Genomic DNA, 21354 nt, shown 5'->3' on the forward strand with positions numbered 1-21354 from the left:
GGCGGTCTTGTATAGCACACCCTGCCTAAACGCTAATGCACTGACAACAGTGCTGGAGCGAAAATGTGGTGAGGTACTTCTCACACTTCCTTCAAAAGTTTACTTCCATTCATTGCATGGCGCTGGAAATGCATTTCATGAAGGTCTCAACAAGAAGATTTAAGTCTGAAAAACCTGGAACAGAAAGAGCTTCCTTGACATGCTGACATGCCTAAAAATCTTGGAACGAATTTTGTCTTGTTCCTCGTTCCTCATGTTCCTCCTCAGAATATCCATCTGTGCCAGTGTGTAGTTTTCAAGAACTACTGCAGTGTGTATGGGAAGGCTCTGTCAGTCATAATCTTACAACACCAACGTTCAGCTGAGCCCATCATAGCATAGCTTAGCTCAGGGAAGCTCCCTTAACTTTGGTATTCTAATGGTTTCGTTTGCATTGTCTTTTCAGTAAGATACATAATACATGCAGTAAATGAAGCTGCATGACAGGAAGTTTAAGTCTTTGATATCAGTCAAGCAACTGTGCTATCTGGAATTTTAATTATGCATTTACTCATTTATTGTTTTTCTTTTTTTTATTCTTGCTGTACTTCTGTAGAGAATGAGCTTTCAAAATAACATTTGTTGATATCTTTAAAAAGTTTTTACCAAATCACAGAGGCAAAAGCTTACCTTAAGATAAGAATGCAGTTGCAGCTTTTGGCTATAAACATGCTAATTTCCTGATCTTCCTTTCCCTTTCAGTGAGCACTGCACCACAGCCAAAACCAGTAAGTATCCATCTACTTAGAGTACCTACTGCATTGTTACATAATGCAGTCAGCATTAAGGGAAAGCAACCTTATATCAGAAGGAAAAGTGCGTCGTGTTCAGAGCTGTCTTGGAGATGAAAGTCGTATTAGCTCATATATCACCAGAACGGCTGAGGTTTTGGTGACCTCAAGGTCTGTTGTGAAGGTGACTGTTCTCTGTGGAGTCTGAGATCCCTCATTTGGAGAATACTGTAGGTTTCTCAGGTCAGGACAGAAATGCACTGACAAGAGCCGTAGACAACTGCTCCAAAAACCTTAATATCTGCTTTTCATCTGGGAGAAAAGCTGTCTTGGGAGTTTTCATCCCAGACTGCTTCCTCAGCTCTAAAATAAATTAAAATTTGATGTGTTTTAGCTTTATTGGAATATGAAATGCTAAGTCCGATTTCTCTGCTTCTGTGTAGGCTGACAAAATGTCAAAGAACAAAAAAAAGAAGTTGAAAAAGAAGCAGAAACGGCAGGCTGAGTTGTTAGAGAAGCGAATGCAAGAGATAGAGGAAATGGAGAAGGAAGCAAGCCCTGGGCAGACTCAGCCTGAAGAGGAGGAAGAAGCCCAGAGCCCTCTGGAAATGCTCATAAAAGTTAGTCCACCAGAGGAAAATATCAACAAAAAGACAGGTATGGACCTAAAGTATTGCTAAAGTAGCACAGCGTTGTCTCTTCACTCATGCTGGCATGAGTAGAGTGAGCACCTTTAGTAGAGGTGGCCGTTGTCACTTCACCCGCTTGCATTGCGTTATACCCATCTGGAGAGGTTGGGAAATCTCCTGTTACAAATTGAATTACCGAATTATTGTGTTCAGTTACATTTTGAGAACTACCTACCTCTGAGGGCTTCCAGAACAAGCTTCTGCTATTGCTTTGTTTAGACATACCGTGCTATCTTCTCTTTTCCACTCTTCCAGCTGAAGTTGTTGTACAAGAGCAATCTATTCTCATGGAAAGCAATGTGGAAAAATGCGTAACGGAAATTAATTGCAATGGAGTGGTACAAATGACGGACTTCCCAGACTCCAGCAATGAAGGGTCTGTGCGACTTGAGGATGACCTTCATAATGCCAATGACTGTGGCAATCACCCTCACACGCAGAAGGAGGAGAACTTCCATAGTTGTAATTACAGTCAGCGTAACGGTGACTCGGAGAACAGGCCTCAAGAAGCAATGTCGGACTCGTTCGTGCCCTTAGTTTCAGAAGATTCCATGGTGTGCCAGCCCCCATCCAGCAAAGAGCGATCATTCAATGAGCAGGAGATTAACCATTTGCAAGAAAGCATCCGGACAGAGATACCTTCAGAGGATGAGAATGAGAATAATAGCCCGTCAGACAACAAAGGTATAAGAGGATCCCTGTGAGAAAGGGCTCCTTTCTCCTTGATGTGGGAGAGCTGTGTTACAGCACTTCATCAGAGTATTAATAGAAACCTCCATTTTGTAGGCTGAAGTGATCAGAACCACCTGTTTGACTTCTCCTGCCAGGATTAATTAACCTGACAGTCCTACTCTGAGACATCCGCTGTTGGTAGCTTCCAATTGTAATCATACCCTAATTTTGACTATTGAATGCATAAGTGTTCCCACTGTTCAAAAAGTACCCATACGTTTGTTTTTCAGTATAGGACCTTCCCCTCCTTTGTATCAGGTGTTGCTTATGTGATATTCATTAATATTTAGAAATACAAGTCTACAGAGTGTCACTGGCTGTTAAATTATGGGATAAGTACTGTTCAGTGTGTTCTGATAGTTCTGTTTTTAACTTGGAACAAAGGTAACTCCTCTCAGTTACCTGAGATGAGTAAATGCTTTCCCAGAACTGGAAATGCAGCCTGACTGAAACAAAGTTTATACAGTGTAGGGGAAAAAGCCTCTTTAATGCTTTTGTTTAAATATTGTTTGTTTCAGGGGTAAAAGACTAAGTCTTGTAGGTTTAGGACAACATAAGACACACAGTAGCGTACAGCAGTTTAAAATGCTGAAAGTTGAACTGCATTTAGTTGGATGTCCCTGCTAGACTACTAGGTGTATTTTGCTTCTCTCCCAAATTGCTTTACAGCTACAGCTGGATGTAATTCAGTGACATAGTATTTTTGCTCTCCACTGTGTCACTGAGGTTTGCCCAATATATACTTTAGCTCTTGTAACCGTCTGTGTTGTAGCAGTGAGTGAGGGTATGTCAAAAAGATGCTATAGTATGTGGACTCTCCTTCAAAGATTCAGGAAGACATAAGGGTTGAGAGGCTTGCTTTGTTTCTGGCAATGCCCTTATTTAAAAAGCCTGTCTAGATATAGACAGACTTTTTAAGGCTCTACAAGAATGCTGGGGAACAGTCACTGCTGCATATGCTTACCCATCCTGCTTTGAAACACGGGTCGGTCTTAATGGTGGTAGCTCTGTTGCTCGTAGTGCAGACGGATGCTATTTTTTTTACCTAGGCTTTGGGGAGGGAAACGTTCTGATCCATAAGCAAAACCCTTCCTGGGGAGAGGGCTGTAGGATTTGGGTGACAGATGGTGACACTGTCCATGTAGCTTTAATCAGCTGTTGTACGTGTTGCCTCTAGGAAAATCAACTGCTGGGAATTTCCTTCTTAATCCTCTTGAGCCCAAGAATGCAGATAAGCTCAAAGTGAAGATAGCTGACCTAGGAAATGCCTGCTGGGTGGTAAGTTTACAATCTTCACATTGACTGTTTAAACCTGCTAATTCATTCACAGTATGCCAGGATGGCAAAGAATCTGTAAAATAGATTCTGTCTTAGACCTGCTTGTGAAAGTGGTGACAGTCTGAAACTATGGGGGGGGGGGGGGGGGAGGGGAGCAGGGGCACAAAGAAAGAAATGGTCCTCTAACATAGGACTTAGTCTGTGTTCTGGGTGCCTCGCTGGTCATTACATTACTTCTAAGAGGCCTGTGAACAGTGTCACATATATTGTGTAGAAATCTGCATATGTGAAACTTCTGAAGGAGACTGTAGCTCCTGGAGAATGAGAAAGTTGCAAACAGTGGCTCTGATGTGCTAGTTCCGTAGCTTATTAGCTTGTCAGACTATTTCAGTGGGTTCATGAGCACATGAAAGAGGCTCATAAATAGTTTTATTCTTTGATGGTTGTGCTGTGCTGCTTTTAAATGTTTGACATTTCAAATAGAAAAAATGTCTATTTTACTTGGCTTCTTAAATAGCAAAATACTTCAGGTCTTGCGGGAGAGATGATTCTCACTCAGAACTGCACGTCAGGCTTGCAGCATCTGGCACTGTAAGGGTCTCCTATGGTGGTGTTGCTTTATACATCTGCTGAATCATGGCCTGTCATGATCACATAGGAGAGGGTGCAGCTTCTGAAACAGTCTTCCCTTATTCTGTTTTCATGGCTTGCTCTCAGCTAAACTACTGGACTCTTTTACTTGAGCATCTCACATGGAGCATTTCAACAGTACTTGTAGGAATATAAGGAAATATTTAATGAGGATGTAAAATTCAGATGGAATGTAATGGGAATGAGCTTTGACCTGCTCCAGCCTTCCAGGTTTTTGATTCTCCTCTTTTAAACAGTCTCTAACATTTCTTCATTTAGCACAAGCACTTCACTGAAGACATCCAGACAAGACAGTACCGCTCCTTGGAGGTGCTGATAGGGTCGGGGTACAACACCCCCGCCGACATCTGGAGCACGGCGTGTATGGTGAGTGGTGTTCAGCTGTTTCTGCGGAGAGTTCTGGGAGAATCCTGTGTGCTGTGCGCTCTGGGCTGCTGAGTCACTAGCCAAGCCTGGCAGGAAGCCCTCACAGGTGTCCAGCCAACTTCCAGACTTGCCAAATACCATGTTTCCATACCAAAGTTGTTTCGGTTTTTTCTTTTGCCACGTGTATGGCTTTCCTTTTGAAAGCCAGTTTTGTTGTTCAGCACCGTCAGATTTCAAATGTGATTGTACTTTGTAATCATGCTTTGTGGAAAAATGAGACAACTGTGCAATTCTGAAGACAAAATCTTTTTATTTAAAGAGCCTTTCTGCTGCATCCAGCACTGTTTCACAGATGTCTTCAGTATAATTTAATATTTTAATCATATTCATCCTCTGCATGTTTGGAATCATTTTATAATCTGAATACTGCTGAGACGAGACTGAAGCCGTGCCTGTAATAGCTGGCAAATGTAGAATATGGTGATTAAAAAAAAAAAAGTCAGTCTAGTCAGTTACTGCGTGTGCCTCTTTGGTGTCGCCATTCTGTGTTTTCTACAAATCAGAGCTTGGTTTTTATATTTCAAGCTTGGAAAATAGAGAAATAATTTTCTCTGTCTTAGAAAACAAGCCGTGATTTTGATGGATGTGGTAAAAGAGAACGCGATAGGGTCGTGTTGCCTGGGCAGAACGTGTGGCCAGAATTGTACGGTGGTTACTGCGAGTGCCTAAGTCAATAGTTTGACAACAGCAGTCTGTAAAGAAAACTAAGATTACAAAAGGTCAGAGGTGCTGTTTTGAATAAAAGTGAATACATAAAGGGCAATTGTGTCATGGAATTCAGGAGTGGTGAGTTGAAATGAATGCAGTTTTCATATCAGCAGACAAATGTTCAGAGTTTTAACTGTTAGAAAAATGTCTCTTTAATATCTGAAATCTGAGGAGGGGCGGAATCTTTTTTTAAAAAAAAAATATCTAGAGTTTGGACGTGACATCGTTTTACAAAATGCTGTTGAGGGGGAAGAGAGGCGAAGCATGTGAAATGCCTTAACCTTGCAGTTTCACACAAGCCTACTGCATTGTGCTGTGATCCAGAACTCACCATAGATATGCCTGGGATGGTTTGTAATGCAGTCATTAAACTGTTGCAAAGTAATTGCACAGCTTAAGATGGTAATAGTGTACTAGAGTTTTGCCGGTTATTCTTCCTGCCGCTTTGCTTCTGGCCCACAGAGATAGGCAGCATCAACCCGCAGCACATCTGATTGTATGTGTGAAGTGTATTTAAGTGATTTAATGTGCTCATTTCTGTTTGTTTAGGCGTTCGAGTTAGCAACAGGAGACTATCTGTTCGAGCCTCATTCTGGGGAAGATTACTCACGGGATGAAGGTGTGTTTGTCCAAGTCTTTCCATTTTAAAATGGGCCATGAAATGCAAGGGTTGCTTTTTTCAGAAGGAGCCTTCCTTTATTGAGGTAGCGATGCAAAGGCTCCTTGCAAAAAGATTGTTTACCCAAAGCAGCACCAACTGTGCTCGAGCCTCTGCCGTCAAACACCCTGCAATAAAGCCCCTGTTCTTGTTCTTGTGTTTCCCATTCCTCTTACCACTGGATTCTTCATCTTGCTTCTCAACCTAAACTGGTCATTCCTCACATTGCCCTTACTTTTCTTCCCCTTGCCCCTTGACTTCGTCATCACTTAGTGTAATCCGATTTCAGGTGCTCTCAAAGTAATTTTTAAGGGAGACAATGTCTTTGTCCTTATATCCCAGAAAAGGAAACTAGGGCATAGAGATGTCTTGTGTGTCTCATTGTCTTTTCTTTTGAAAAAATGCAGATCACATTGCATTGATCATAGAACTTCTGGGGAAAATACCTCGCAAGCTCATTTTGGCAGGAAAATATTCCAAGGAGTTTTTCACCAAAAAAGGTAAAAGGAAACAAAGCAAATGTCATTTATCCTCGCATCCCCTGCCCCAAATACGCAAGGAGTGCCTTGCTGGAAATATCAGTTAACAAGAGATGCTAGAAAAAATGCCTCTTTAAGTCTTTCCTTTGTTTTATGAAAGACTTTCTCAGTAAAACAGCAGCTAAATATAAGGCATTCCTGACAAACTTCTAAAAGTGTCCTATATCCTAGTACTTGACATTTCGGTGTAGATCAAATGCAGAAGGTAGAAAAACAGCACTGTAGAGATTTCTTCAGACTTGATTTGGCTTTATTTAGCTGATCTTTGTCAGCTAGAGGTGTTGGCTCCCCTTTGAAGTCTTCTCTAGACAACTTTGTTCCATTTCTAGCATGTCAGTCACCTAAATAGTGCCTTGCATCCGGAGCCATGTTGCTCAGGACACATTATACCGTTATCATAAAGCCCTAAGTACCCCAGAAATGTGGCGAGTCTTAAGAAGTTGCTTTTGACCTAGTTTAATACTTTTTTTTATATATATAAAACAAACCCTTTTTTGTTAGTCTATTGCTTCCTCAAGCAGTGCTGCATGTATTCCAAAGTCAACGGCACAGTGTTTATCTGTCATGTTAACTGGTGTAATTGGTGATTTAATGAACTTAAACAATATTTGCTGATATTGGAGCAGAAATAGCAGGAGGGAAAAAAAGAAACGTTCAAGGAAGTACATTTCTAGAACAGTCTTCAAAAGCAGATAAAGGAGTTTTAGTAGAATTTATTTCTTCCTTCAGCATGCCCTACCATTTTATACTCCCTATGCCCAACTATTCAGAACAGTTTCTGAATTCAGTGTGTCTTGTTCAGCTGTTCGGCCTGTTGCATTCAGCTGCTCGGTTCCCATGTCTTGTGCTCCCCCCCCCCACACACTCTGGGCGTGCCCCCCCCCCCCCACTCTGGGCGTGCTTCCCCCCCCTGCTCAAGCAGGGGGTTGGACAAGACGATCTCTAGAGGTCCCTTCCAACCCCCTCTGTTCTGTGATTCTGTGCTTAACCTGTCTGTCTCGGTTTTCAGGTGATCTGAAGCACATCACCAAACTGAAGCCCTGGGGCCTTTTTGAAGTCTTAGTGGAAAAATACGAGTGGTCCCAAGATGAGGCAGCTGCATTCACAGACTTCTTATTACCTATGTTGGAGCTGATCCCAGAGAAACGAGCTACAGCAGCAGAGTGTCTCAGGCACCCCTGGCTTAACTCATAGAGTCTTCAACCCACTGCCACAGCACTACACTCTGGTTTACAGCATAGCGTACGCACGCCCAGCTGCCCCTTCCCAGATCCACTTTTTTCTCCTTGTTCATTTTCAGTGTGAAGTTCTTCCTTCAAGGCTTCCAAGATTTTAGATAAATCTAACCTGTTCTGCTGAGTTTGCTTGTGTGACTCAATGGGGACTCTCCTCAGCCAGTGGGCGTCATCTGTGTTTTGCCTTGGTTGGGCTTCGCCAAAGACTAAATGACTAGAATATGAAGTTTTTTTTCTCAGTCTCCTCACTGTTACTCACCGTGCGCTACAGATGCGAGCTCACCTGTGCTCAGATACGCTCCCTTAGCTAAATTTCAACTCTCCTTTCTTCATGAGGGGGTTGTGAAGATCTGAACACCTCCTTATCTCACTGACTCAGGAGTCTGTTTCCCACTGTTCATCCAGTAACTAGCAATGGGGTGAGAAGTAACAGATGGCATCAAGGTGGTGTTAGTTCCTTGTAGAGCAAAGACCTCCAAATCCTCCATCGTTTCTAGGTGTCTACTGCATACTTTGCTTTCCAGTTACATAACTCTTAGTCTAGCTGCTTAAATTTTTTGAAAAGAGCTATTTAAATGTAGGGTTTAGTGTCCTTTATTCCTCCCTCCAAAGTGCCCTGCCCCTTTACTTTTTCATTCCCTGTGCCCGGATAGAATAGTTTCTGAATTCGGTGACATTTTCTGCTTCAGAGCCTGCGACTAAAAGGTGACAAGTAAAATGAGCAAAAGCTAGAACGGACCCAACGCACAACCTTCCGCACGCAGATGGGTGCACCCTCTGGCTGCCGAGAGGTAGCCTTGTTGCAGGCAGCTCTTCTAATGTTGTCGTGAGCTGTTAAGTTTTCTGGGTTTTGTTTTTTTTTTTTTCAGTCCCTTACTGGCACTTTTTTGCCTTGAGGCGGTTGCTCTGTCTGTGAGAGGTTGGCTTTCACTGGCGCAGTCTACTCTGGCTCAATTTTTGACCGTTGACGTTTTCCCAAGGGCGGCAGCATCTCTATCACAGCTGCTCTGTAGCCCTTGACTTTCAAAATCAACACTTGAAGGCCCAATGTAGAGATTTCTTTTTCCTTTAACTTGCTTCAGGTGCTGGCCTTCAGAAAAAAACTTCCCAGGATGGGACTGCCTTTCATTTTCTGGGCCATTAGCACAAGGAGAGCTAGCAGAAGTGGAAGAGAACTGACGTTTCCATGTAGATACTGGATTAGAAGCTGTTTCTAGAGTTACCCCAAGTTAAAATGTTCTGTGGGGCTTCTATATAAACTTCTCAGAGGAGGTTGGATATAATGAGTAAATGGGTTAATTTTAATTAAAAGTTGAAATCACTGTGGTGTTTGATAGTTTTATGATGGCTTCTTCTAGACTTGCCCATCCTATTACAGATTCAGTGCATCCTACTCTGCTCTAAAGCAAGATTTGGCAGCGTTGAGACTTCAGAGGCACTTCCTTACCCTGGACCAAACAGGCCTTTGGATTCGTGGTGGCTCTCAGAGGATAGAAGTTGCTCCAGGAGCGTGCCGGAGGCCGCACAGATGCTTTCTGAGACGATTACGTTGCCAAAGCTGCCAAGACCACTGTTATGTGTCACTTCTGTATGTGTGTTTGGAAATCCTGGTTCGTGAGAATCGTTCGTTCATAAGCCTTGGTGTCATTTAATCCACTTGAAAAGAGTTTCTCCAGTCCAGTGCCTGGTTAGGCCTATTAATGCAAATCATGCTGCATGTTTCTTTAGGGGTAGATCAGGTTCTCTATGCATATAATCTAAAATTAAAGGAAGGTAACATACCAAAAGAGTTTTAAACGCTGATTTGCCTTTTTTTTTTTAAACCCCTTTCACCTGGAGTTTTCCAGTTGCGTGTCACTTCCATATCTGTTACAGACGGACTGCGGGCAGGACTGGGTTCCAGAATACCTGCTGTCTACGTACTGTGAAGATACATTGGCAGGGCAAACAATTTCTGTTGGCTTGAAAGCTCACCCGGTCCTGTGTACTTGAGACTGGCTGATTAAAGAACTTCTCCTAGAAGGGGTCTGTGCACTTCGACTCTGAGAGCTCCCTCCCGTCCTTCCCTTCCCTCTGCCGCCCCTGACTGGAGGAGGAGGTTTCTTACTGTGATAGCCAAGGCTAGAACCAGCTTGAGTTGAAGACCTGCAGAAGCGGCTGTCAGGATTCAGTCTTGTACCGTGTGCTCGTTCACTTGGGGTTTGTTAAATTTCCAAATTGCCGTAAAGTGCTCATACTAAAGGATTTGTACTTGCTGTGTCAGTCTAAAACCTGAAGGAAAATACATTTTTATTCTTTCTACTTGGGTGCTTTGTCTTTTTTTCTTTGTGAAGCCGTACAATAAACAGATTATTTAATAACTGAGCCCTATTCCTCATGTTCCCTCTAAGTCTGTTCTTTCTCAGTGGCCCATTGATTGCATCTTCTTTGCTAGTGGGCACTTGGGTTTGAATTCCTGAATGAGGCGCGGGGAGATGCTGTGGGCGAAGGTTTTGTTGCCGGTGTCGTGATCGGTTTTAAAGGGGGAGGAGACGAGTCACTAGCCGGACAGCTCTGCTGGAATTTTTCTGTTCCAAAATAAATGTTTTTCCAATTCTGCCATCTCTCCGCTGTCTTCCCCAGCAAAGAGCCTTAACGCAACCTTCCCAAACGCTTTCTTAGAGGGATGTGTAAAACTGGAAGGTGCTTGTTAGAACTGAACTGACTTGACTGCGGTGGGAACCAACAGCTGAGAGCAAATAGAAATGAGGAAGCGTGATGCAGGCTGGTTCTGGGCTCTGACCAGGGCCGGAGGGGATGATGTGCTGCTTTGTCTTCTGCGGAACCGGCCTGGGCCGAGCGCTGCCGCAGGTGGCTGTTGGATGTGAGGAGAAATGGCTGAATGGGCTTAGTCGGTGGGTTATGGTGGCGCAGCGAGTCGATGCGGGCTGGTACCACCTGCCGCGGGTGCAGGTGCTGTTACAGGCCAGCTGCAGCCCTGCACATGTGGGGGGGGGGGTTTCCCCCCAAAAAAAGTGCCCTTCTTAAAAGGCTCTGGTTGGTTATTGTTGCCCAGAGCGGGAAGATGATTCATGGCTTTGCTAGGAATTGCCTGTCATCGTATTTTTCAAGTACAAGGGCGTCCTGGGACGTGGCAGAGGACTTCCCCTGCCACGAGGAGACCAGCACAAAATCCAAAACGTTAACTTTTTTTTTTTTATTCAGAAGTAATTTCCTTTAAAGAAGATGTACAAACCCCCAGAAGCAGCAAATTGCCATCCCTCCCCTTTTCCCCAGGTTTCCTGATGGATTCAAAAAACCCTGTGTCCAGTTTGGGCTCTTCCCATCAAATAAACTCCACGAGAGCTATGAGCTGATAGCGGCCCCCTAGGTGAACAGAACAATTGTAGAAAATCCACAGAAGTTTGTGAGTTTAAAGCTTCTGGAAAAGTAATTTTAAAGAAAAGGGCTGTGTCTCTTCAAGCTGATGGAAGAAGAGTTCTAGGCGTCCCTGGGAAGAGAAGGAAAAGGTCAGCCTTTGCCAAACGGTGTAGACTTCAAATTTTAAGCTGCTTATTTTCCCTTGGTCACTTGGCAAGGGTTTATTTTCAGGAGGCAAAGCAAAGACTACTTGCCATATAACCACAAGTCAAACTGACGTGGCTATAGCTCCACAATCAATGCGGCTGTCAATCCTTCAGTGCTTGGGAGAAATATTAAAAACCACTGCGGGCATCACTTACGTGGTGATCAGCTCTGTCAGTCGTTGCCCTCCTCTGTAAAACAAAAAGGTAATTACAGTGTTACTGTGGTGGAGGAATAGCAACGGTGCAGGTGTGTTTTCACCTGCAGTGTGATGACCACGACGGCTCTCCTGCTGGGGAAGCCACCATCCTAAATAACAGCCATCCCCTGCGCCCATGGAAATGCTCTGCAGCAGGAACGGGGACTCAGAGCTCAGCCTTTACCTTTATTTTCCACTTTAAAATCAGACGGGAGGAGGTTGTCCTGCCGGTTCCCCAACACAAAGGCCAGGAAGGAGAGTATGAGAGCGTCGAGGATGCCGATGATGCAGAGGATGTAGGCCCAGCGCACGGTGCAGGCGCCCAGCGTGTACTTGTCCGTCTTGTCCCCGCACATGCGTTTCACCTCGCTCGAGTCCCACCCGTCGGGGTAGATGAGGCAGCCGATCATCAGCCCGGTAGCTGCGGGGAGAGGGAGATGTTACAGCCGCCCCGAGCTACCTGCTGCGCCGATACCGCGGGTGGAGGAGCACGGCAAGGCTGCGTCCAGCCACGACCGCAATGCTACAAAGAGAGAAAATGCTACGGACCAGGTTTAAAGGTTTCCCATGCCCTGCAGTTGCCTGTAGCTGTGGGCTCGGCTTCGTTCACGCTGCTGCAGCCGGGGAGGAGCAGCATACGGCACACTGCCTTCCTGCGAGCTCGGCACGCTGCTCCCCGTCAAGGACACGCTGCAGCAGCATCTCCCATCACTGCGTTGCCCAGGCAACATCTCTCCTCTACAGCCTCCACACACATCCCTCGCCGTGTCGCTCCAAACATATTTTCTCCAAACAAAACTGGGATGGATTTAGTCTCTGCAAGGTGGAGAACCTTCTTACTGCCCCATGCATAGCTGGATTTCAGCGTGTGCTGTGCCGAGGTAGCGCCGCCCTCAGCAGCGGCTTTGTAGGCAGATTTCTTTGTAGGCAAATTCTGCTTGTTCAGCTGCGGTGGCTCCAGCCCGGCCGTCAGCCATGGGCTCCTCCTGCGGCCGCTCTCATCGTCTGACCCCGGCGCACAGACAACCCCGACGGCCGCTCCAGCCCGGCCACGGAGCCCTCGGCACGTCTCCCTTGTGGCTTCGCCATGGGAGTTGCAACAAACCCAGCACGAGCTGACGAAGGGCCATCTTCTGCCAAGCGGCTTGTGTCCCAAAAGCTCAGAGGTGCTTTTTTTACCCTACGTGCTCAGAGACACTGTTGTATTTGCTGCACAGAGTGACTGGATTCGGTGAGGAGAAGAGCCGAGCTCATCCGCAGGGCTTTGGGATGTGATTAACCAAAGCTCTTTGCATCCCCCACTGTTACCTTGGTGCAGCGCATGGGAGTAACTGCTCCCTTATAGCTTTTTGCACAGGTGAGAGGATCTCCCAGGCCAGAAACAACCCCGTGGTGGGAGCTCTGGATGAGGGGCCATTTGTCCCTGCCCTTCATGGACATCCACAGCCTCCTGCAGCGGTGAGATGCTCCCTGCCCTATACTGGTGCCTTTTCTCTGTCACTGGGTGCTTGGTAAACCAGAAAACACTTCTGGAGTGGTTGCGTCACCCTTTGCTGAGGTTTTCTCCTTTGGTTTGGGGACAGGAGAGCGGCAAGGCCAGCGGGCAGCTTCCTAGGTCTGCAGAGAGCATTTCTCTTCATTGAGAAGCAGCTGGTTTCTCCCATATTTAATTACTCTTCGCTGTAGCTAACAGAGAGGAGGGGCATAGAGAAATGGGGGAAGCTGGAAAAAAATCACTTCTCCTGTGAAAATGCACCCTGGTGCAGAGCAAAGCCCAGAAAATGGGTCGTCTTGTCACTTGCCCCCTTTTTAAAATAATTCCCAGAAATGCAGCAGCACCTGCATTGCCCAGTGGCAGCTTGAAAGCTCCTGAGAGCCTGTCTGGTGCAGAGAAACCGGGCTGTCGGGGATGATTCGGGCTCGTCCGTGTGGCTGGAGCTGCCTGGATGGATTTCTCTGCCCCATCCAGCACAAAAACATACAAAAAGGCCCCAAATACAACAGCACAGCCTTTCCCTGCTCCAGTGCCCCGGGAGGCTGAGCTGCCCCAAGCCTCTTATCTAAATCTTTGCTTGAGCTCGTTTCTTTAGCCAGGAACTGGAGCAACCCCGATGCCACGGCCGTCCTTCCGCAGGGTTTGAGCTGGGGTGTCCGGGGGCGGCGGGGATGCGGCCGGTCCTGCCATTAATGATTCAGGAGCGGCAAAGGGCTGGGTTGGGTTTCAGCTGAGGCTCTGAATGCAGGAGCTGGGTTACCGGGCGTCTTGGGTGTCTTGCTGCATTGGGGGGGGATGGGGAAGGCTGGAGACCCACAGGGATGACCGGAGGGATGTGAGGATGAGCAGAAAAGTAGGGAAACATGGGTGATGATATGAAATCCTATGGTCAGTCCCCTCCTCCTGTTCCACCTCCCCAGTATGTCATCCCCTGAGCTCAGGGAGTTACTGGTTGCTGCAGGGGGTACCATAGGCACCAAATAACCCAACCAATGTTATCACCGTATCCCTCGTTAATTCCGTGCCCCATCCCTGTGGTGGTCAGTGCTCTCGGACTGATGCTCTGAAGCCACGACCCTGCTGCACCACGGGGCAGAGCGGGAGCGACAGTGCTGGGTGACGGCTAGAGGAAAAGCTTTCCAGGTAAGCGGAGACGGGCTGGGCTGTTGGTGCTGCGTGGTTTTGCAGCAGCGACAGCGTATGGGGGGGGAGCATCGCCCACACGCAGCGAGTCTGCTGGCTCTGAGCTGCTCTTCAGGCTTTACCTACTGAAAATTCCCCACTGGCAACCAGTAAGGGGGAGTAAATGGGGCATGGAGGTTATTCTGGTGTCCCTTTCCTGGTCAGCCCCCGCCCCCAGCAGATTCGAGGTGGGGGCAGAGAGGGAAAAGCAGCTCTGGCTGGACCATTGGCAGCCCCAAGCCCCCCATCACCGCCCCCGGCCCCGCTCACCTGCCGCCAGCTGCATCCAGGCGCAGACTTTATAGACGGTGGCTGCGTTGCAGAAGAAGAAGAGGCTGAAGCAGAGGATGGAGCCGATGATGAGGAAGGTGGATATGCCTACGAAGAACATGGCGGTTTTGAAGGCGCTGGAGGGGATGGTGCCGAAGTCGAGGGGGCTGCCCTTGCAGATGAGCTCGCCGGTGAGCGCGTTGCCGATGCAATAGGAGAAGAGGCCGAAGTAGCCGGCCTGCGGCGTGTCGATGCTGTCTCCGATCCAGTACGGCTGGATGAAGGTCACCACCATCAGGATGGAGAAGCAGAGGGTGAAGAGGGCCCAGAGCACCCCCATGGCCCTCGCGTTCCTCACGTAGTTGGTGTGGTAGATCCGTGCCGCCTCCTGCGCCGGCAGCAGCTTGGGCATGGCGGGGGCCCCGGCCCCGGCCCCGGCCCCGGCCCCGGCCCCGGCGCGGCTCCCCGGGGCGCCCGGCGCTGCCCCGCCCCGCCGGGAGGCTCCGGGGGCGGCGGGAGCTGCGGCTGCACCGCCCCGGGGGGCGGGGGCGCGACCCCCCCTCCGAGGAGCCGGGGAGGACCCGGGAGGCGCCGGCACGACCCCCCCCTCCCCGCCCCGAGCCGGGATGCGCCCCCGGGATGCGCCCCTACGGTGTGCCCGGTGTCCCCGGGATGTGCCCCTGGGATATGCCCTGCACCCCCGGGATGCGCCCCTAGGGTGTGCCGCGTACCCCTGGGATGCGACCCTGGGATGAGCCCTGTGTCCTCGGGATGCGCCCCGTACCCCCGAGATACGCCCCTGGGATGAGCCCTGTGTCCTCGGGATGCTCCCTGTACCCCCGAGATACGCCCCTGGGATGAGCCCTGTGTCCTCGGGATGCGCCCCGTACCCCCGAGATACGCCCCTGGGATGAGCTCTGTGTCCTCGGGATGCGCCCCGTACCCCCGAGATACGCCCCTGGGATGAGCCCTGTGTCCTCGGGGTGCGCCCTGTACCCCCGAGATACGCCCCTGGGATGAGCCCTGTGTCCTCGGGATGCGCCCCGTACCCCCGAGATACGACCCTGGGATGAGCCCTGTGTCCTCGGGATGCGCCCCGTACCCCCGAGATACGCCCCTGGGATGAGCCCTGTGTCCTCGGGATGCGCCCCGTACCCCCGAGATACGCCCCTGGGATGAGCCCTGTGTCCTCGGGATGCGCCCCGTACCCCCGAGATACGCCCCTGGGATGAGCCCTGTGTCCTCGGGATGCGCCCCGTACCCCCGAGATACGCCCCTGGGATGAGCCCTGTGTCCTCGGGATGCGCCCCGTACCCCCGAGATACGCCCCTGGGATGAGCCCTGTGTCCTCGGGATGCGCCCCGTACCCCCGAGATACGCCCCTGGGATGAGCCCTGTGTCCTCGGGATGCGCCCCGTACCCCCGAGATACGCCCCTGGGATGAGCCCTGTGTCCTCGGGATGCGCCCCGTACCCCCGAGATACGCCCCTGGGATGAGCCCTGTGTCCTCGGGATGCGCCCCGTACCCCCGAGATACGCCCCTGGGATGAGCCCTGTGTCCTCGGGATGCGTCCTTGGGAGGAGCCCCTGGGATATGTCCTGCACCCCCCGGGACGCACCCCTAAAGTGTGCCCCTTACCCCTTGGAATGTGTCCTTGGAATGAACCCCGGGGATATGCCCCATACCTCCGGGATACACCCATGGGGTGAGCCCTGTGTCCCTGGGATGTGCCCTAAGGTGTGCCCCATATCCCTGGGAAATTCCCTCTGGATGCACCCTGTGCCTCCATCATGTGTCCCGGGATGTGCCCAGTGCCTGTGGGATGAGCCTTATGTGCCCAGCACGCACCCCAGGATCCACCCTGGGATGCACCCTGCACCCTGCTCTGCACCCCGGGGTGCACTTGGTGCACCTCTGTGCACCCCGGGATGTGCCGTGCACTCCCAGGGCCTGTGTCAGGATGTGCACGTGCCCCAGGATGCATGTTGGGATGCTCCCCAGGATGTGTCTTGCCCCCCCAGCATGTGCCCCAGGACATGCCATGAACCCCAGGATCCACCCAGGCTGTCCTGTGCACCCCAGGATGTGTCCCAAATGCTGTGCCCCCTCGGCTGCTCCCCTCTGCCCTCCCAGATGGTGTCACTAGGAGTGGGGTACATGGGGTGCTGCACCATTGGGGTGGGGGGCTGTGGGCCCCTGGACCTCCCCTGTCAGCTCCAGGGCTGGCTGGGGCTGCTGGCAGGGAGGGGAGCGTCCCCGCAGCCCCACTGCAGAAGGGGAAAGGGCTCATCCTGCTGCCAGGACACCCCAGGGCATCAGCCAGCACCTGGGGCACCCCGTGTCCTGCTGCCAGAGGAGCGTGGGCAGCCCCAGGGCCTGCCCCAAGGGGCTGTGGGCCTTTGTGGCCACCTTGGGACCTTTCGCCAGGAGCCACATCTGCCCCGCATCCCGAGGGACGGCAGAGGCTCAGCTCCTGCCGTGGGGTCCAGACGCCACGTCGCAGCCACCCCACAGCCAGTGCCAGCCTCAGCGTCACCCCCACGGCCGCCGAAGGCCAGGGCTGCCCGGGTGTTAATCATTGCCGAGCGCAGCCGGGCCAACGCGGGTGTGAAAAGCTGTCCTGTTCCCAGGGCTGTTTTCCTTTTATCGACCGCGTCCCCCAGGCACTGAAAACACGGAGAGCAAATATCTGGCAGGGTAGGGTGTGGCGGTGGCCTGCGGGATGGGGACGTGGGTGGGCTCCGGAGAACCGAGTGAAGCCGGTGGGATGCTAGCAGGGGTGTGGGCTTGCTCCTGCCACGCTTTGGGCTTTCTTGAGCGGGTTTCTTGGTGTCTGTGATCATAACATCCGAGCGATAGAGGATCTGGGGGTGGGTGCTTTGTCATGGAGCAGAGCTCCTGCCGTGGTGCCAGCTCTCGCTTTGCCTATGAGCCCATCGGCAGCGCCCAGCAAGGAGGGTGAAGGAGAGGAGGAAGGACTCGAAATCCTTTGCGTTCGCTTCAGGCAAAGGAGCTGCCAAAGAGCAGGCTGGCATTGCTGGGGCAGGACGGTCACCTGGGGACAGGCCGAGACGTGCCTGTCGTGGCACCACCTGGCAGCACGGGCATCGCTGTTTTCCTGCCCCAATGCCACGAGTTGGGGTGTGATAGGAGCAGCCACGTCAGCTGATGGAGACACCTGCTATAAAGCGCCCGCCGGCCCCGTGGCAGAGGCACGAGCGAGCCCACCATGGCCAACGTGCTGCCCCCCTGCCTGCTCCTGGCCCTGCTGCTCCTGCCCTCGGCGCTGCCCGCGCCGCCACAGGAGCGAGGGCTCATCTTCAACTTGGTAAGAGGGATGCTTACCCCATCCCTGCCGCAGCCAGGGGACGCCCCGAGTGCTGCAATGGGGCGCACGGTGCATCGGGGCGTTGGAGAGGTCCACGGTGCTTTGGTCCCTGGCAGGAGCTACGTGGGGGAGCCTTGGGGTGACGGCTGCAGCTGCCGAGAGCAAAACTGGCTGCAGCTGGGGAAACCGGGGCAGGCGGGGATGGCGTGCTGGGTTTTCCGGGGTTGTGAGGGATCTCAGAGCCCAGGAAAGCAGCTGTGTAGAGGGACAGGGAAGCCTCAAAGTGGATGGGACTGAAGTTCTCAGCTGCCTGTGGCAGCCAGGACCCCGTCCCTGGGGGCCTTGCAGGGAGTGGGGAGGGCCACGCTTCCCCTGAGGTGTCTCAGCCCTATTCTCACCAGCCCAGCAGAAAACAGCACTTCAGTGGGTGGTATTTTGGGCCAGACCGGCGAAATCTTGCAGGGTGGGAGACTTGCGGTGCTGAGCCCCAGTCGAAAGGCAGAGCTGGTCTCTATACCCACCCAAACCCACCGGGCCCACGGCTTGGGGGGGATTAAAGGGGGACAGAGAGGGTGCTCATGCCCTGCCTCGCCGTGCAGGACACGGGGGAGCTGTGCCTGCAGAGCGCCCAGTGCAAGAGCCACTGCTGCCACCGGGTCAGCGGCCTGAGCCTGGCCCGATGTGCGCCGAAGGCGGCCGAGTTCCAGGAGTGCTCCCCGAAGGTAGGTGCTCCCCTGCTCCTGGGGGTGGCCGGGGTCGGGGACATGTCCCCTGCACTGCACCGTGCCTTGGTTCCCTCCAGAGCCTCTATGGGGTCTACTACAAGTGTCCCTGTGAGAACGGCTTGACCTGCAACGCTGATAAGACCATCGTGGGCTCCATCACCAACAGCGACTTTGGCATCTGCCAGGACCCCCGGGGCTCCGGCACGTCACGGTGAAGGAAGAGACCCCCCCGGTGACCCCCAGTGCTGCCCCTGCTGCCCTGCCTTTCCCTCTCCCCAGGGGGAAAAGCAGGAAAAGGGAAACCTGCCCCGGTCCGAGTGGTTCAAGTAAAGAGCATCTTCTGCCGAGCTGCAAGCCGGCGTTGTCACTCGACGCATCCCTCCGGCCCGGCATGGGGGCAGCAGGGCCGGAAGGTCCCCAAAAAAGCTGCAGTGACATGATGGCTTTACCGCTATGTGCATGCGCATCATATGCCATTGTATCATAACCTGGGCTGGGCCAGCAGCGAGCCACGGGGCGAGCTCTGCTCAGGGGGAGCGTTAGGAAACGGGGTGCAGGGGAGGGGAAGATGCCGCAGCCCCAGGAGCTGAGGGAGCTGCTCGGGTCGTGTCGGACTCGATTTATTTCCCTCTGCGGCTGCTCTGGTTGGAAACATCCCCTAGAAAAGGTTTGTTGCCGGAGAAGAGGGATTTGAAGGTGTCGAAGCTGTGGGTGCTCGGGGTGCCTGGTGGCCGCGTCTGCCCGCACCGTGCCGCACTGCGGACTCGGGATGACCCTGCGCGCCTGGAGCCGCACCTCCGCCTCGGGGTGGGCAGTTGTGGCCAGGAGGTGGCCAGCCAGGTGGGAGTCCCCCCAAAAAGGACCTCGTACAGGCAGTGATTGTACACACCATGGGGGCCCCTGTGCAGCCCCTCCACCAGCACCTCATAGAGCGGCTTCTCCGGCTGTGGGAGATGCAGGAGCTTTGGGAATTCGGGGTGGACTTGGGGCGAGGCGATGCTGGGAGCAGCCCCGGCTGGCAGCGAGGTGGCAAATCCCCTTAACTCTGCCCCCGGGGGAGCTGTGCCCTGGGCAGGGTGGGCTGTGGGGGGGCGATGCCCAGCTCGGAGCCAGTGGTCTGGGAGAGGGGAGGGGACACAGATGTGCTGCAGGGGGGTGAGGAAGAGGAGGTACCCACCTGGCAGAGCTGGGGTGGCTGCAGGAGGCAAGGGGGTCAATGGGGCGGAGGGGAGGTTCTTGCCTTCTCCAGTGCCACCTTCACCCCACACGTTTCTATCCCTGGGGGCAGAATGAGCACCAGGCACCCACAGCACTGCTCCCCATCGCCCCGAGGGGCCAGGCACCCCACGGCGGCTCTGCACTGGGTGGGGGGCCACGGGGGTCCAGGGCCTGTAGCAGGCAGCTGGGGATGTCCTGCAGGAAACTTTCTTTCCAGGACAAGGGTGACCAGCAGCTTGAGGATCTGCACCTGCAGAAACACCGGGGATGCAGCTGGGAGGGTGGCATGGCTGGGGGGGTATTTCCACCGCGGGGAGCAACATGGGGAGCAGCGTGGGGACAAGGCAGGGGATGCTCTGGGGACCCGCTGGCCCCTGCAAGCCTGGCTCGGCGGAGCTGCAAGAGAGCAAAATGCTGACCTGGATTTTAATTTTAAACTTGTGGTGGGTGGCAAAAGCCTTGAGGGTTTTGGTCTCATCGTGGTGGTCCTGGCAGGAGGCACCAGGTCGGTGTCCTCATGGGTGCAGGATGAGGCTGGAGGAAGGGGGAGAGGGGGACGGGGACAGGGATAGCAGCCGCTCTCCTGCAGCAGACAGGCACCCACAGGCAGAGCGAGGGGACGTGGGGCAGGGTACAAGGGACACAGGGTCTCCCCCTGCCCTCCCCATCTGTGTGGGGTCCTCCCTGCCAGTGCGGGGCACCCCAGACAGGCTGGCATCACCCAGAACACATACTGGGGGTGCTGGGAGCCCTGCTGACCAGGGCCAGCCTCGCCTGGGGCTCTGCATCCTTGGCATGGGCAGGATGCGGCCGCTGCCCGGGCTCCGGCGGTGCCGGGACCAGCAGAGGGCAGCCGCAGCGTGCCCACAGCCTGGGACCCCCCGCCAGCCCTGGGGACCCCCCAGCCTACCAGGGACCCCCCAACCCCAGGGGCAGCTTAGCCTTGGGGGGGCCCAGAAATGCACCCAGCCCCCCCAGCCCTGACACCCCTTAAGACCCGCTTTGGGGGTCACCCCCTCACCAGAGGGGGCGATATTGGGGGGAGCCAGCCTGGGCCAACTCCTGGTATATATAATGGGGATTTGGGGGTGTCCCCATTTTTGGGGTGTCCTTATGTTGGCAGGAGGAGGATGGGGGCACCTGAGAGGTGGGAAGGGGGTGGCTGTGCTGGAGGGGGTACATGAAGGGGGTACCCCCCCCCCATCTCGGCCCTATATTTACTGGTGAAGCGGCAGCTTTATTTTGGCAGCTCTGGGCTGGTAAATATTGGCTTAAACCGAAAACCAGACGCCTGACTCACGGCGTCTTAACAAACACAGGAAGGGGCCCCTGGTGCGTGTGGGGTGCTGTGAGCCCCGGGGACGGGGGGGGGCCCTACGCCAGGGTGGGGACACCCTGAGCTTGGGGGGTATGAACTGGGCATCCTTGCACAGGCAGATTTTGCCGCAGCGAGGTCCCCCAGGGCGGGGGCCACACGGGGGGGATGCACACCCCCCTCGCAGACCTTACTTCACCCTGAGCGATGGAGGGGTGCAAGCACTGGGGTGCCCCTTCCTCCCGTCCTGCTTTGCACAGCAACGAGGAGGAGTATGAGGCCGAAGAGGTGTCGAGGGGTGGGGCACCCCCCAAGCCCCCCCCCCAGTCTCAACCCATCACCAGGGTTGCACCCCACTTTGCACCCCCATC

At 52.8% G+C, this 21354-nt stretch overlaps 3 protein-coding genes across 4 annotated transcripts in view; 2 read left to right on the top strand and 1 right to left on the bottom strand.

The window, feature by feature from the left end:
• The window catches only part of SRPK1 (SRSF protein kinase 1), a 32519-nt gene extending 22463 nt beyond the window's left edge, over positions 1 to 10056 (top strand). For both annotated transcript variants that reach the window (XM_064472255.1, XM_064472256.1), the window contains exons 9-16: positions 742 to 767; positions 1214 to 1427; positions 1715 to 2143; positions 3369 to 3469; positions 4379 to 4486; positions 5804 to 5873; positions 6320 to 6412; positions 7461 to 10056. In XM_064472255.1, coding sequence (XP_064328325.1) covers positions 742 to 767; positions 1214 to 1427; positions 1715 to 2143; positions 3369 to 3469; positions 4379 to 4486; positions 5804 to 5873; positions 6320 to 6412; positions 7461 to 7645 — 1226 coding nt within the window. In that variant the 3' untranslated portion in view covers positions 7646 to 10056. The remainder of the gene's footprint in view (positions 1 to 741; positions 768 to 1213; positions 1428 to 1714; positions 2144 to 3368; positions 3470 to 4378; positions 4487 to 5803; positions 5874 to 6319; positions 6413 to 7460) is intronic.
• An 824-nt stretch (positions 10057 to 10880) lies between these two features.
• LHFPL5 (LHFPL tetraspan subfamily member 5) lies at positions 10881 to 14881 on the bottom strand. Its single transcript, XM_064472303.1, has 4 exons — positions 14397 to 14881; positions 11634 to 11870; positions 11409 to 11441; positions 10881 to 11176 (listed from the first exon to the last, which is right to left on the bottom strand). The coding sequence occupies exons 1-3, from the start codon at positions 14806 to 14808 to the stop codon at positions 11425 to 11427; spliced, it is 666 nt and encodes a 221-aa protein (XP_064328373.1). The 5' UTR covers positions 14809 to 14881; the 3' UTR covers positions 10881 to 11176; positions 11409 to 11424.
• A 2483-nt stretch (positions 14882 to 17364) lies between these two features.
• Positions 17365 to 18765, top strand: CLPS (colipase). The gene is made up of 3 exons (XM_064472315.1): positions 17365 to 17725; positions 18325 to 18447; positions 18528 to 18765. The coding sequence occupies exons 1-3, from the start codon at positions 17627 to 17629 to the stop codon at positions 18663 to 18665; spliced, it is 360 nt and encodes a 119-aa protein (XP_064328385.1). The 5' UTR covers positions 17365 to 17626; the 3' UTR covers positions 18666 to 18765.
• The last annotated feature ends 2589 nt before the right edge of the window (positions 18766 to 21354 follow it).

Source organism: Phalacrocorax carbo, chromosome 23, assembly GCF_963921805.1.
Source record: "Phalacrocorax carbo chromosome 23, bPhaCar2.1, whole genome shotgun sequence".
In the NCBI taxonomy this organism is placed as follows: Eukaryota; Metazoa; Chordata; class Aves; order Suliformes; family Phalacrocoracidae; genus Phalacrocorax; species Phalacrocorax carbo.

Excerpts from the sequence above, each read along its gene's own strand:
- CLPS (XM_064472315.1), top strand. The coding sequence starts at position 17,627 with ATGGCCAACGTGCTGCCCCCCTGCCTGCTCCTGGCCCTGCTGCTCCTG. Across the intron at positions 17,726-18,324 it reads GAGGGCTCATCTTCAACTTG|GACACGGGGGAGCTGTGCCT; the intron begins GTAAGAGGGATG and ends CTCGCCGTGCAG. Across the intron at positions 18,448-18,527 it reads TCCAGGAGTGCTCCCCGAAG|AGCCTCTATGGGGTCTACTA; the intron begins GTAGGTGCTCCC and ends GGTTCCCTCCAG.
- LHFPL5 (XM_064472303.1), bottom strand. The coding sequence starts at position 14,808 with ATGCCCAAGCTGCTGCCGGCGCAGGAGGCGGCACGGATCTACCACACC. Across the intron at positions 11,871-14,396 it reads CTGGATGCAGCTGGCGGCAG|CTACCGGGCTGATGATCGGC; the intron begins GTGAGCGGGGCC and ends CTCTCCCCGCAG.